Genomic DNA, 13,959 nt, shown 5'->3' on the forward strand with positions numbered 1-13,959 from the left:
GACCTGGGCTTATCCTTTTTTCTTCAGTGTATTAAAGTGGCTGTGGTAAGAGTTAAAGTAGCAAATACCCCTGTGTGGCATTAATTTCTCATTCTAAATGGCTTAGCTATTTGAAAATAGGTCTGTCTTTGGATGTTACTGAAAAGTTTGTAAGTTCTTTTAAATTTTACTTTGCTTCAATAAAAATTCTGGCAGTATTAGTCATGTATGACTTCTTTAATGCTTGGATCTGAAGGTTCTGTTAATGACAATGGAGGAAAAAGAAACATTGTAATGAAGGGCTCTAGATAATTGCCTTTCTAGACTTTCATCCTGTAAACATTCAATGCTTATTTGGTTTCTCAGTTTGTGTTTTTGCAGACATGCTTACTGACAACTATCTGCTATTCTTAGAAATAATATTAACTGCAGGAAGAGATTCCCTGAGTTTATAAATCTTTAACTCTTCACAGAAATTATTAAATATTGTTATTGAGTTTTAACGCTATTTTGATGCAAAGCCTTTTTCTTCTGTAGATGGGCAGATGGAGATATCCAGACCCTTTGGACCCCAACCTTGGCACAGCTGTCACAAACTTATCTATGTCAGACCAAACCCTAAAACTGGGGTTCCTATAGGTCATTGGCCTGTTCCTGAATCCTTTTGGCCAGATCAAAATTCTCCAACACTGGTATGTACTGAAGATCAAGGGTTTGTGCATGCAGGAATATTCCAGTATTTCCTATTCTGATTTTTTTTTTCAAATCTTGATGTATATATTGCATTGTAGCAAATGTGGGAGCAGTGTGACCCAAGGAGTGATGCATGCAAGCCTATAAACTACTGATGAGCAAATAAAATGGGGTTTTCTTTTTAGTAACTTTGAAGCATTAGGAAACTGCTTGTAACAGATTTTTGACCCAGAACATGTGTTTGTTTGAACCCTGTTAAATATCAAATGGTGGCACTTGGTAAAAGCCTATCAAATTCTATTGCCTCATAGAGGTTATTAATAAAAGAGATAGTATGATCTTGACAACTTGAATCCCTGTGGTAGTTCTACTTCCATTCTACCAAGTGAATATAATTTTGTCTGCTATTGTGCAGTATAGCCACAACTACAATTTATCCAAACTGAGAAAACCTCAGCTTTTAAGTTAATTTATTTAGGAATAATTTGTTTCTTTTTCACAAAAGAATGTATGCCACTGCTTTTTTTGTCTGAGAACTAGTCATTAGTATAGTATCGTGCATTTTTGTGTTTGTTTATACTTGAAATCATTAAAGTAGAAATCCTGCAGTTGTGTAATGGTTACCTACATTTCATGAAGACTTCTGTTGAATTCTTCTGGGTTTTTCATATGAAATGGATGTGCTGACTAATACTCACTGAACTTCTTGCAAATTTTATCTCTTGGTTAGAAAACAGATGAAGTTGTTTGAAATCCAGATTTTTGAGGAGTGATTATGAAATTTTAGTCGTATTTACAGGTTTACATATATTTGGCATCTGTGGCCACATTGATTAAAGGATGTGGATGTCCTTCTGAACTGAAAGCATATATGAATAGAAGTAGATTTTCTGTATTCATTTAAAAAACCAAGATGTCATTATGTAGTGAATATTTGAAGGCTGTTCTGTAGGAAAGCTGATCCTGTATTTTCTTTGAATCGCTGTCAGTAGCGTATCTTCCTCCATTTACTTTGTAGAGTCTGTACAGTTTGCTACTCCAGATCTTCATCAAGATTGATAAAATAGATCTTGCCAAGTGAAGAGTTGTTGAATAAAATCTTTGAAAAGCCTGAAGTTGACTTACTCAAATGGCAAAAAGATGAGCTTTTTTTCTGTTGTAGTGTGTGTATAGCTCTCATAACTATAAAGCACTGTCATGTACAGCTGAATTCTTGTTGACTTCAGTTGAAGTTCTGAGTTGTACCTTCCTCATGCAGTGTTGGGGAGCTAAGTTGCTGATAGTGTTTCAAGGCTTGTATTTCAGTACTGTTCTAACAGTAGTGTTCAAACACAGCATATGTTGTAATCAGTGTGTGTGTATGTAGCATATCTTGTCTGCCTAAGAGTTCATAGTTAAATACTTGACTTTGCCTGCCTGTTGCCTGATCCAGTGTGGTCTCAAACAGTTCTATCACAAGAACTGTGGCTAATGACACCACTAAGGCTTTCTTAAATGTATATGAAAGTCTGCTAATAATTATGTTTGCAGATCAACGTGTAAATGGCTGTTTCAGCTGCTCAGAGGTAAAAATAGGTCTGCTGTCCAGCAAAGGATTATTGGACTTCTCAAGTCTGAGTAGTCAATTTCTTTTGCAGCCTTTTTCATTGTAGTCTCACCTTGGTGGCTTGGTCAGAAACTCCACCACAACTATTGATTAGTCATATTCTTTGAAGAGCTGTTCTTTGTCCATTTGGTCGGGCCTCCTGTTTGGTGTCCAGTTGGAGAGCCCACCTTCCTCAGGGTAGAGACACTCAAAGCAAGACCAGCTCTCTTGGCAGATAACTTGTTTGGGTGGCTTATCTTAAAATGGAGAGGCTAGAGCTCAGACATAAAAGAATTGCTTTCAATGTGAAGTGGTATGATGGTCCAAGAGACCTTTTGTTTCTCTGCTTCGTCTTGTGTATTTGTGAGTTACTTTTTTGTAAATAGAGTAAATGGAAGGAGGCTTCCCAATTGAGCTCTTACTCAGATTCTAGTGGCCTTGGGGAAAGGCTCAGATTAAGTACAACAGCTTATATTACTCCCTTCAATGGAAAGTGTAGAGCTCCAATTTTCATCACACTGAAAATTGGCTCACCCTTTTGGCAAAAGAAGTTCCAAGTTGTTAACTTACAGATGAAACTTGAAACACAAAGGCCTTTTTCCTGTGGTTAGTAAAAAGATTTAAAAAATCCAAACACTGAAATTTCTGGAAATGAAATATTTTTTTTTCTCAGGCCTAGTTAAAATGTGAGTTTTTAAGGTTTGCTTTTTTCTGAATTCACTCTACTCTTGATCTTTATAATTGTTTGAATTTTGTAGCTGTTAAATTTGCCAAGAAAGAAAAGCTCCTGGCAAAGTCAGCAAATGCAGAAGTACAGCACCTGCTTCTGTGGGGAATGAAAGTGGACATGTCCTAGAGTAGCATTGAGGATGTTTTTTGTCCCCACTAGGGCTTAGTCCCATTTGTTCACTTTTGGGTAAATGCAAGAAGTCTTAGTTGCATATTGCTCTAGACTTACTATATGAAGTAATTGTCATTTATTTAGAAAACAAGATTCCTTCAGAATAAGACAGTGCTAACATCATAAATTGCTTAGGACTCATTAACAGTAAATGAATCCTGTATTGAGTAGGTTCCCTAAATACATGTGTTTTCAAAGAATCTGTATTGCTTCAGTTGTTGTAGCACAAATGCATTTTAATTGTTGTGCAGCCTTATTAACAGTGGAATGCTTTGTTTAGCCACCTCGCACATCTCATCCTGTGGTGAAATTTTCCTGTACTGACTGTGAGCCGATGGTCATTGACAAACTGCCTTTTGATAAATATGAACTAGAACCTTCACCACTGACCCAGTTTATCCTGGAAAGAAAATCCCCTCAGACCTGCTGGCAGGCAAGTAGAATGCATGCTGAATTGAAGTCTATGGAATGCTGTTTTTCATATATCTTATTCTATAATTAAAATAGAATGTAAAGTTTCAGAACACAATACTTGGAGTGTAAATCCAATGTAATGTGTTTTATTGCAGGTGTATGTGAGCAATAGTGCAAAATACAGTGAACTTGGTCATCCTTTTGGTTACTTGAAAGCTAGTACAGCGCTGAATTGTGTGAATTTATTTGTGATGCCTTACAATTACCCAGTCCTGCTTCCACTGCTAGGTAAATACCACTTCATACAAATTTGCTTATGTGGTAGGTAATTGAAACATTGATATAATCTAAATAGAATACTGCAGTTAATGCCAGTATTAATAACACCTGGAAAGTGAAACAAGCTACTAGAATCAGTAGCTTGTTTAACTTGTTTCCAGTTGTCTGGCCTTCATGACTCAGACTCAGTGTGTAAGATGATTTACTCAATCATCATTTGCAGATATGTTTTGATCTCACTTTCATTAAGGGGTATTTTTCTTAATCTGTTGTCTCAATACCAATTAAATTTGATAATTTATCAGGTTCCATTTTTGGCTGCAGTGATAATCTTGTATGTGCTTGGTTTAGTTGTATATATGTTGATTTGTAGAAAGTAATTTAATCATGGAGGAATTTGCATTTCTTCAAGAGTTTCTTTAACTAGAATTTTATTTTTTAGGAAAAAAAGATGCAATGCTATCTAGACATGCCTTTCATTTTGTTTTGCTTTGCTTTTTTTATAACCATTAGATGACTTGTTTAAAGTACACAAGGCAAAGCCTACGTTGAAATGGCGTCAGTCATTTGAAAGCTATTTGAAGACAATGCCTCCTTATTATCTTGGGGTAAGATGACTGTGTTAAAATTTCTGGATTATAGTTGTCTTTCCACTATGGATGTAGTCTCTATTTTAAGTAGAATGAGTATTAATTTAGGAGAGAATAGTAAACTTCATACATAATGAGTGTTTTCACTGGAGTCCTGTGGGAGGCTTGAGATATGAATGCTATGGGATTTTCCTAATTTCATAATACACTGGGACTGGTACCATATAAATGATATTTTTGTTAATTGATTGTGTATTAATTGAACTATTTAAAAAAAATTATGCCCTGAGTGTCTTTTTTTGTTGTTCTTTTTGAATGTTCAGAAGCTCAGGTTCTATTTGAAATGGGTACAGTTAGTTGGAGTATGTATAAAGTTAAATATGACCATGCAATATATTCCATGTTTCAGCCTTTGAAGAAAGCTGTGAGAATGATGGGAGCACCAAACCTTATAGCTGACAATGTGGAATATGGACTTAGTTACAGTGTCATTTCATATCTCAAAAAGTTGAGTCAGCAGGTAATGTTGAAGCAAAAGAGCAGTAAAAACTTATTCTAATAGCAGGATAATCTTAAAATACTCAAGTTCAGTAGCTTTGTAGGAAAAAAGAGCAGAAAGGTCAAGTTAATACTTTTCCCATAAGCAATTACCAAAAAATAATTTTGGTTTTTTGAATTGAAGGAAAATGCAACATTTAAATACAGCCTTTATAAACTGAACTATATAGAGACAGGAAGTACAAGTTGAGGGTTTTTTTTATTTAAGGAGCATTTTTGCTTAGCAGAGAGTAACATACTTTTGTAAAAAAAAAATGTCTTTAAAGATGTGTTAGTGTTTTTCAGGAAATAGATATTTGTGCTTGATGCATCAGAATCAAACTGTTCTTTCTTTGGCTTGTGGCATGAAGTGCAAAGTGTTCAATAAATAAGATAACTGACATAAGAGAATATCAAATAATGATACACATGTAGAAATGTCAAGTTATTGTTTGAAATTGCTGACAGTGTTCAGAACAGTGCCCGAATCTTTGACTAGGCTCCTGCACCAGCTAAAGCATTTCTGCCCTGCTACCTCCACTTTTGAACTGTGCATGTTAAGCTTTGTGTTCAAGATGATAAAAAATAAACTTGAAACTTCAAGAAACAGTAGTGGCCAGTACTTGTAACTTAGGTAATGACTTTTTATGGACCAGCTTTTTCTTAAAACATGAATATAAATGATTATTTGAGGAAGCAAGTGTCCTAAAGTCTAGAGCATATCCTGTTAAGTCATAGTCATATTGCTCACTAATCTGTGAACTGGTGTCTCAGCCTAGACATCTTTGACTCCTCTAAGATGTAATGACACGCACTGCAAATTGTACTTAAAGCTTTTGTAACTTCTGATGGGCCCTGCCAGTAAAGACTCAGTATTCTCAATACATACTCAAATTTTGGAGTAGTCTATAGATTTATATGAAATTGCAAAATCAAAATTGGCAGTTGTATTAATAAATTATTTTTGGCTCTTTTCACTGTATTCTGTCAAAACGCTGGCATTTATGAGCATGTTTAATGTTGGTACAAATCTAACATAATACTGGAGGCTAGGTCTCTCTGGTCAACCAGTTGGCTATTTTCATATGTTGCACATTTTTTAATGCTGTGACTATTTGTATTGAGCTTTAAAAAAGTTGGTGCAATTGGGTGACTGATTGCAACTACAGTTGTGGGAAAATCAGTCTTGTGAGAGTTTTGACTGTTCTCTACAGGAACAGCTGAACATCATACGAGTACAGATAGATCTGCAGAGAATTACTGGTCAAATAATGGCATTTTATGAAAATAAAAGCATTGCATGCATATTGGTGCTTAGATACTGTAATGGGCAGCAGAGGAGAAATATGCAGAAAACTGTTCACTATATTTAAAACTGTAGTAGGCATTAAGTGGTTATGTATTAAGCACTCCTTAAGCACTCAGCCTGGTTATGGTCGTCATAGTGTGTTAGCACATTGTTGAATCTTGTAGGTAGGAATTTAAAATGAATAAGTCTGACTAATCCTTTTAAGAGCATATTGTCAATTTTATTTATTTATTTATTTCAAATTAAGGCCAAAATAGAGTCCGATAGAGTCATTGGCTCTGTAGGCAAAAAGGTAGCGCAAGAGACTGGAATTAAGGTCAGAAGCAGATCACACAACCTGTCTATGGCACATAGGAACGATTTTCAACATCTGCTACAGGGGATTACTGGGGAAATTCCTCATAGACCTCTAGACCTCAATATGAAGGAGTATGCTGGGTTCCAAATAGCTTTGCTGAATAAGGTAAGCACCACTGTGTGTAATGTTGTTATTTTCAATATACTTCCATTGAAATGCTAGATATTGTTTCTTACAAGGCATTAATTGGAATTTCATTTACTGGAACCATAGGATTTGAAACCTCAGACATTTAGAAATGCTTATGACATACCCAGAAGAAATCTTTTGGATCAGTTAACACGAATGAGATCTAATTTATTGAAGAGTACTTACAAGTTCCTCAAAGGACAAGATGAAGGTTAGATAACAATTTATATTTTGTCTGCCTGTGATGTGATCATTGCTAAAAAACAACGTAACAAATAATGTAGTTCTTTAAAACTTGTGGATGTCTGCTCTTGGCATTAAACTGCATGGATTTTTTTATATGCTTTATCCTTACCTTATTGGAAGAAAAAATCGTGAGAACAGAAGATTGCTGATTCACTGCTTTATCCTTAGGACCATGTGAGGGGACTTGGGCTTTCACAGAAGGTTCTTTGTTCAAGGTTTTTCCTGACTTTCATGGATGTATCTGATTAAATCAAAGGGCAGTTCTCAACATTATGATCTCTTTCATTAGAAGTGAATTATGAGCAGTGGGAAAGTAAGCTAGCTCACTGGATGCTGCCACTGATTTGTTTTTGCCTGTTGAGCCAACAGCAAATTATTCAGTAGTCACTAATTTATTCCTTTACCTTTTTTCCTGTGTCTTCTGGCACTGCTTTGTGGCGTTTAACCAAAGATGTTGAAATAAGTAGAGTGAGAAGGGCAATGCAAGTGAAAGCTTGTGCTGCATTAATGCTGCCACTACTTAGGTCAGATTAACATATGTACATTTCACATTACATTATCACTTTGTCAGAGTAGTTGTTCTTCAGGGAGGAGGATTAACTCATGTTAGGAATTTTTTTCTGTATTTTTTTCCACATCAAGGCTTGGCAACTCTAAAACTAGGACAAGTTTAAAATCAGCTCCTATGGTTTTTTAAGAGTTGGTTGATTTACAGTATCAAAAGTCACCCTTGCTCTGGGAAAATGCTGGCCTTGACAATTAAGTTTTGGGTTGCTAAAATTGGACAAAGTTATGTAAAAGCTGTGTGCAGCATGATATTCCTACTTAGCTTTAAAATATCTTTTGTTTGTAGTAACATACTAGTTCTAATTTGTTCCTAGTCTGTTTTTCCATCCATTGCTCTGTTGTAAAGTTGGGACACATTGGAAAACTAACGTCTGTGCATGACACCTTTGGCTTATTTGTAGTCAAAATGATAAATCCCCAAGACACGTACTGATTCCTTTGAGCAATTCTCCTGAAGTGTTAAAAATACCAGTTAGGCAAGAAAAATGGTGAACTTTGTACAGCTGTTTTGTTAATGCATATGATAAGTCTGAACACTGGAGATATGAAATGGATATAGACTAAATTGACTCTCATAATGTGAGCAGTACTGTGTATTAATTAACTCCTCTGTTATAATAGATCAAGTTCACAGTGTACCTATAGCACAAATGGGAAACTACCAGGAGTATCTAAAACAAATACCTTCTCCACTCCGAGAACTTGATCCTGATCAACCACGAAGGCTTCATACATTTGGCAATCCATTCAAATTGGACAAAAAGGTGACTTTCTGTAAAGCTTTTTAAAAAATGTGCTGCTGTGTGTCTGTTACTGCCTACATTGTTCTTTGAGTAGTCTATTGGAGAAACCCTTTCAAATACTTGTAAAAGAAATGGCTGCAAACTGTTTCACTTTTTCTTCGATTAGTAGTATCTTATGGAGGGCAGCCTTTATTGGGAAACCAGTATTATGTCTCTAAATTGTTTTATAACTGAAATATTTCTCTCAAAGTTGAGTGTCTTGGCTGTCCCTTTTATCCAAATCTCTTGGAATTGACCAAACTGCCAGTAACATTTAGAGGTCTTGTATTAAATATGTGAGTCTCTTTTTGCAACTACTGAAAAGGCAGTTTGATGGCCCACTCCCCTACCTTACTTGTCAGACGGCTGGATAAGGGCCTTAAGCACATTTATCTGGTCTTGGTTGACAGTTTGGAATTCCAAACATAATGGTATATTGTATGTAACTCATACACATGCTAAACATCATTGTAATGTCAGAGCATTTATTGTACCTTATGTTACATGGTTTTGGTGTGAAGCTTAAGAATTCTTCCCGTTAAATTAATTTCAGGGAATGATGATAGATGAAGCAGATGAATTCGTATCAGGACCTCAGAATAAACATAAAAGACCTGGAGAACCAAATATGCAAGGGATTCCAAAAAGACGACGTTGTATGTCCCCCCTGCTCAGAGGGCGACCACCAACTCTTCCAGTTGTCAATAACCACATTGGAGGAAAAGGGCCCCCAACACCAATTGCACAAGCACAGCCTGACCTTATTAAACCCACTGCTATTCACAAAAGTAAGTGAATCTTCAAAATTCTTAAAGTGTGCTTTTTAATTTATCTGAAAAAACTTTTGTAAAAAACCTGAGGGTTAATTTGTGAAATATGGCAATTCTATCCCTCCCTCTGAAAATAAGGTACTTAAGTGTGTGTGTCTGGGGCTAATTACAGAGTTCATATATTCCTTTGGATGGAAGTCTTCCATATAAAATCTAAGTATAAACAAGGTATTTCCTCTCTCCTGAGGAGACAGTGTAGACAATGAGAAGAGTTTTCTTCCTTTGCCTGGAAATTTAGATATTCTAGAAGTATCACAGCATGAAGTTAGAGTTTTGCTCTTGTGCAGTGAAATCATTATCCTGGGTGTGAAGCTGAGGGGCTGTATAACTCTCTTATTCATTGGTTAGTACTAAAGTAAACTTGGTTCGTTTGATTTAAAGAGAGAAAGACACCATGTCAAAAATCACTCTTTACAGGTGTTTTTTCTTTTGTTGGTAGTCCATACAGTAATTTCCTTTTCCATACAAAGACTATAACTGGGATTTTTTTTTTGATAGATAGTGACCGGTTCTGTGTTATAATCCACAAGCAAGCTTTCTTATGCCTGGCATGTACAGTGGACTCTGTGAGCTGGAGCATAGTTTTAAGAGTCTAATGCTGATCTGGCTCATTGACTTGTATGAAATGATAAGGAATTTGAACCTAGCAAGTGTAATTTTTGTTTTTTCAGCATCAGAAACAAATAATGAAGTTGGAGTTGATGATGTCATTGACAATCACAGTACAGACTCCCTTTCATCAGATGTTTTCCCAAATGCTGTGGATTCAGAGTTTTCACTGTCCTCTTCACCATTCAATTCCTTGGATCGACCAACAGCTCCTACAGAGGATGTAGGCCATGAACATTTGGGGAATAATTTGAATGTTGATGGGTTTTTGGAGAATCATGAGGAATCAGGTAGTAAAGAGCAAAGTCCAGAAGAGAACTTGACAATGTCTTCACCTAGCAAAGGGAAAAAAACAGTGCACTGCAGGAGTTCCAGAGAGATTAATATAGAGCTAAGAGCACAAATTATGAAGGAGATCCGAAAACCAGGAAGGAGTAAGTATACTGAATTTCTTTCAGATAATTGGCATGAAAGTTGAACAAAGAATTCGTGTTAGATCACTATTTTAGAAGTGTACTGGACCATGAGACTGAAGCAAAATTAAATTTAAAGCTGAAAAGATTTGTTTTAAAACCTCTGCTAAAAACTTACTGTAGGAGTCATTAAAACATTGCTATACTTAAGCAGTGTTCATGAAAGTAATGTTTTTTATATCAATACTAGAATTACTTTGATAGGTGTTAGTAATATCCTAAGGTGCAATATCATGTATTTTTAAATATTTGTTCTCATTAAATAAGATGTTCTTGCTCCAGTTGATAGGAGATACAGCTTAAAAGTTTATAAACATTCATTGTTGCATTTCACTCAGATCTATTACAACAGATATCTGTATAGGCATATTTTAAGTAACTGATGTTTCTGTTCTCTTGACATTTAAGAATATGAAAGAATCTTCTTTTTGCTGAAGCATGTGCAAGGGAGCTTACAAACCCGGCTGATATTTTTACAGAATGTTATAAAAGAAGCTTCAAGGTAGGTAACAGGATTGTATTATTCTTACAAAACTGCACCATGTTGTGCCATGTATAATTGCTGGACAATCACACAATTGTTTGAAACAATGCTTTGCACTGCAAGTAAATAATTCCCCATGAAAGAGCAGAAATGCATAAGCTTCTTGAGGTGTTTGTAAGAGCTTACCTTTTTCCCTTGGATTTTGACTTAAAGATGTTAGCAAGTGTAACTGCTAAATCCCTGTAAAGTGTAGATGGACAATGGTGTAGAAAGAGAAGGTAACTTGTAAAAAATAATTCCAATTAAAGTTCAGGTGAGTGTACTGCTAATTTGAAAATGTCATGGAGCTGCCAGTTACTTGGAATTAGCCTTTCAGAAGCACCATCAGCTCGAAATCTTGTCCTAAACTTAGTTTTTAAATTCAGGTATGCTCATAAAGATATGTCTCTACTCTTCAGCATACTTCATTCAGAGATAGCGTAGTCCAGTCTGAGACTTTGGAAATGGAGGTGGCTTTTCTCTGAAGAAGAGTGACTTGATAAGGATTTTAACCCTGTGTTTTTCATCCAGGTAGAAACTGTTCCTTACAGTATCTTTAGACTGTCCATACTTAGCCTTCTACATGCTTACTGAGAGGAAAAAAGGAGAAATGTATTAGAATCAATAGTGTTTGAGTTGCAGGGAATAACTAATTCCAGGATCTTGCAGGGATTGTAAATATAACCAGAACTTTGAGGCTAAATTCGGAAACCTCAAAGAATAGCTGCTTCTTATTCTGTAATATGTTTTGTAGTAGTCAGCTATTTTCCTGTGGCATTAAGCAAATTTCATGATAAAATTAAAATAATTTTAGGAGAAAACCATGCCTCTCAAGGTATGCTGAATGTTGGACATGGCTACAGATCCTCTAGCCTTCTATTGCCAGCTTGGTGGGGCATGTAAATTTATGTAGATCATGCTCTTCCTTTAGCAACTATGCTTCCTTTTGCTTGATTGTTACATTGCCTGTCAAAGTTGTTCTGGTGGTTGCAAATTATACGTTCTTCCTCACTGTCACAGCACACAATAACAATACTATTGCTCTTGGAGGCAGCCCTTAATGGGGTTGGAATTTTTGTGCTGTAAAACTAGGCTTTTAAGATCACCTGTAGCTCTCATATCTCTTGCACAGTCTCTTTATTCCAGCTATCTTTAGTTGACAATTCTACAAAATTTGGCAATGGTTGAGTGTTGCTCTTGGATGCATCAGGGATTATGAGAGGCTTGTGATCTGGAAATTTGGAGAGGAGTACCATGTCTTTGTGAGCCAAGGGCATGGACCAGGATGTCTGACTGGAACTAGAGACTTCTGCTGGGGTTTAGTGAAGTCACATGACTGAACTTGGGATATAGTTCTAAATATTGTCGTTGCTGCTTGTCTTTGAACACACATATGGCTACCAAAGCATTGGTCAGAAGTGGCTTCTCCGAAGTGCAGAAATGTTGCAAGGGGGAAGGTTTGGCTGGGACCAGCTAGGAGTTGTACTTCCTGAGGTAGGGGTGTAAGCAGAGGTGACAGAATGGCCTGCTGATCAAATCTATACAACTGATATGGAATAGGGCTGCAGAGACTCCAGAGGTATGGGGTTTGGATGCCTGTATTTTCCTTTAATTTCTTTCTCAAAGTTTTAACTTGTGTTGTTTGTCAGGAAATCTGCTTTGCACTGTGCAATGGCTGTTCCTCCACCAGTACCAGCTTTGTTAACTTGGGTGAATGCATCATGAAGGCATGCAAATAATCCCTAAAAGCTGTTTGCCAGCTTTAGGATTATAGTTCTTTTGATGTATACTTTATTTCTGTGCTTCAGAACTTCACTTCTGGAAGCAACAAACTCTTTAACTGTCTTTTTCCTGGATTTCTGAGAGCTGAGTGATGTTCAGCTATAATAAACTCTAGTAGTTTTGTATTCAGCAAATGGAAAAGCAAGTTAGTGGTTTACCAGAATGTTGGGAGACAGTGTATGTATACAATTGAGGTATGTGTATATCTCATCATGCACTGCTCCTGAACTAATAACTGAAGTTTCCAGAGTTCAGTTAAAGTTTTGTCAATGATGTTTTGTGTATTACTCTGTGCATCCATTGTAATGCTTTCTTTTAAATCCAGGTTTAAAAAACGAATGCTGATAGAACAGCTTGAGAGTTTTCTGGAAGAAATCCATCGCAGATCCAATCAGGTCAACCATATCAAGAGCAGCTAAGAAACTGCACATGAGAGAGCCACAGCAGGGCACTGCTGTTCTTACTTGCATTCATTTTTGACATGCACTCTTATCTCAAGTTCCTGTACCTGAAAGAATGAGAAGCTGCTCAATAAAGTGATGAGAAGTATCAATCATCCTTTTTTTTTCACTTCTGTTATTTTTGTAATGTGAAACATACTACAGAAACATTTTTATTTAACTAAATTGAGAACTTCTTGCTTGTCATGGACATAAGTGTCACTTGCCCTCAGGTTCTATTTTTCTTAATCTTACCTTCAAAACTATCACCTCTTAAGGTTGAACTTTGCCAAAAAGTTGCTTTGTAATTTTCAAAAAGTAAAAAGCACATACATTAAACAAGGTAATGTTTTGTATATACAGTTATTTTGGATATATTATTGTAAGTTGTATAAATGTATTTTGAAAAATATTTAAGAAAAGCACTTTTGTTATTCCATCAATAAAATCTCTATTTTAATCTTTGTGTAGGTTTGAGTATAGTTTTTATCAAAATTATTTGTTTTGCCTTCCCTTTCCAGAGTTTGTGTTCTGGTATCTGTGTTAGAGACTGAACAGTGGGTATGTATCACTGGATGTTCTGCTCTTAATCAGAATGAGGGAAAAAGAGCTAATACTGAATTGCAGCTACAGTAGGATATCTTGTGTACTTTGCACTTTTGGTGGCCAGCATAACAAAGTGATGTTTTGTAAGCACGTCTGTAGCCATGAAAAACCCTGTGGTTTTATTGAGGGATACAGTGCAGTAAGCAGGGGTCAGTAGCCTTTGAGGAAGGCTGCACAGAGGTTTTCTGTGTCAGAGGATTTTACGGGTTTACAAGTGTGGGAACAGCCACAGAGTGCTTCTGCCTGGACACAAAATATCATTGATTGCTTTACTGGCCACATCTTTCAGCTGTGCTGGATACTCTGGGTTATCTGCAAGGCTTTGTT

The 13,959-nt window shown here is 36.2% G+C and overlaps 1 protein-coding gene across 3 annotated transcripts in view; it reads left to right on the forward strand.

Moving 5' to 3' along the window:
- The window catches only part of INTS6 (integrator complex subunit 6), a 38,885-nt gene extending 25,399 nt beyond the window's left edge, over positions 1-13,486 (forward strand). For 2 of the 3 annotated variants that reach the window (XM_054272047.1, XM_054272046.1), the window contains 12 exons: positions 517-671; positions 3,439-3,591; positions 3,728-3,860; positions 4,365-4,459; positions 4,851-4,961; positions 6,535-6,750; positions 6,859-6,985; positions 8,209-8,351; positions 8,923-9,157; positions 9,871-10,242; positions 10,690-10,783; positions 12,912-13,486. In XM_054272047.1, coding sequence (XP_054128022.1) covers positions 517-671; positions 3,439-3,591; positions 3,728-3,860; positions 4,365-4,459; positions 4,851-4,961; positions 6,535-6,750; positions 6,859-6,985; positions 8,209-8,351; positions 8,923-9,157; positions 9,871-10,242; positions 10,690-10,783; positions 12,912-13,005 — 1,928 coding nt within the window. In that variant the 3' untranslated portion in view covers positions 13,006-13,486. The remainder of the gene's footprint in view (positions 1-516; positions 672-3,438; positions 3,592-3,727; positions 3,861-4,364; positions 4,460-4,850; positions 4,962-6,534; positions 6,751-6,858; positions 6,986-8,208; positions 8,352-8,922; positions 9,158-9,870; positions 10,243-10,689; positions 10,784-12,911) is intronic. The other variant, XM_054272048.1, reaches the window with a different exon arrangement.
- Positions 13,487-13,959: the final 473 nt, after the last annotated feature.

Source organism: Melozone crissalis, unplaced genomic scaffold, assembly GCF_028551555.1.
Source record: "Melozone crissalis strain CALT ecotype California unplaced genomic scaffold, PUWL_Pcris_2 ptg000013l_1, whole genome shotgun sequence".
Classification (NCBI taxonomy): domain Eukaryota; kingdom Metazoa; phylum Chordata; class Aves; order Passeriformes; family Passerellidae; genus Melozone; species Melozone crissalis.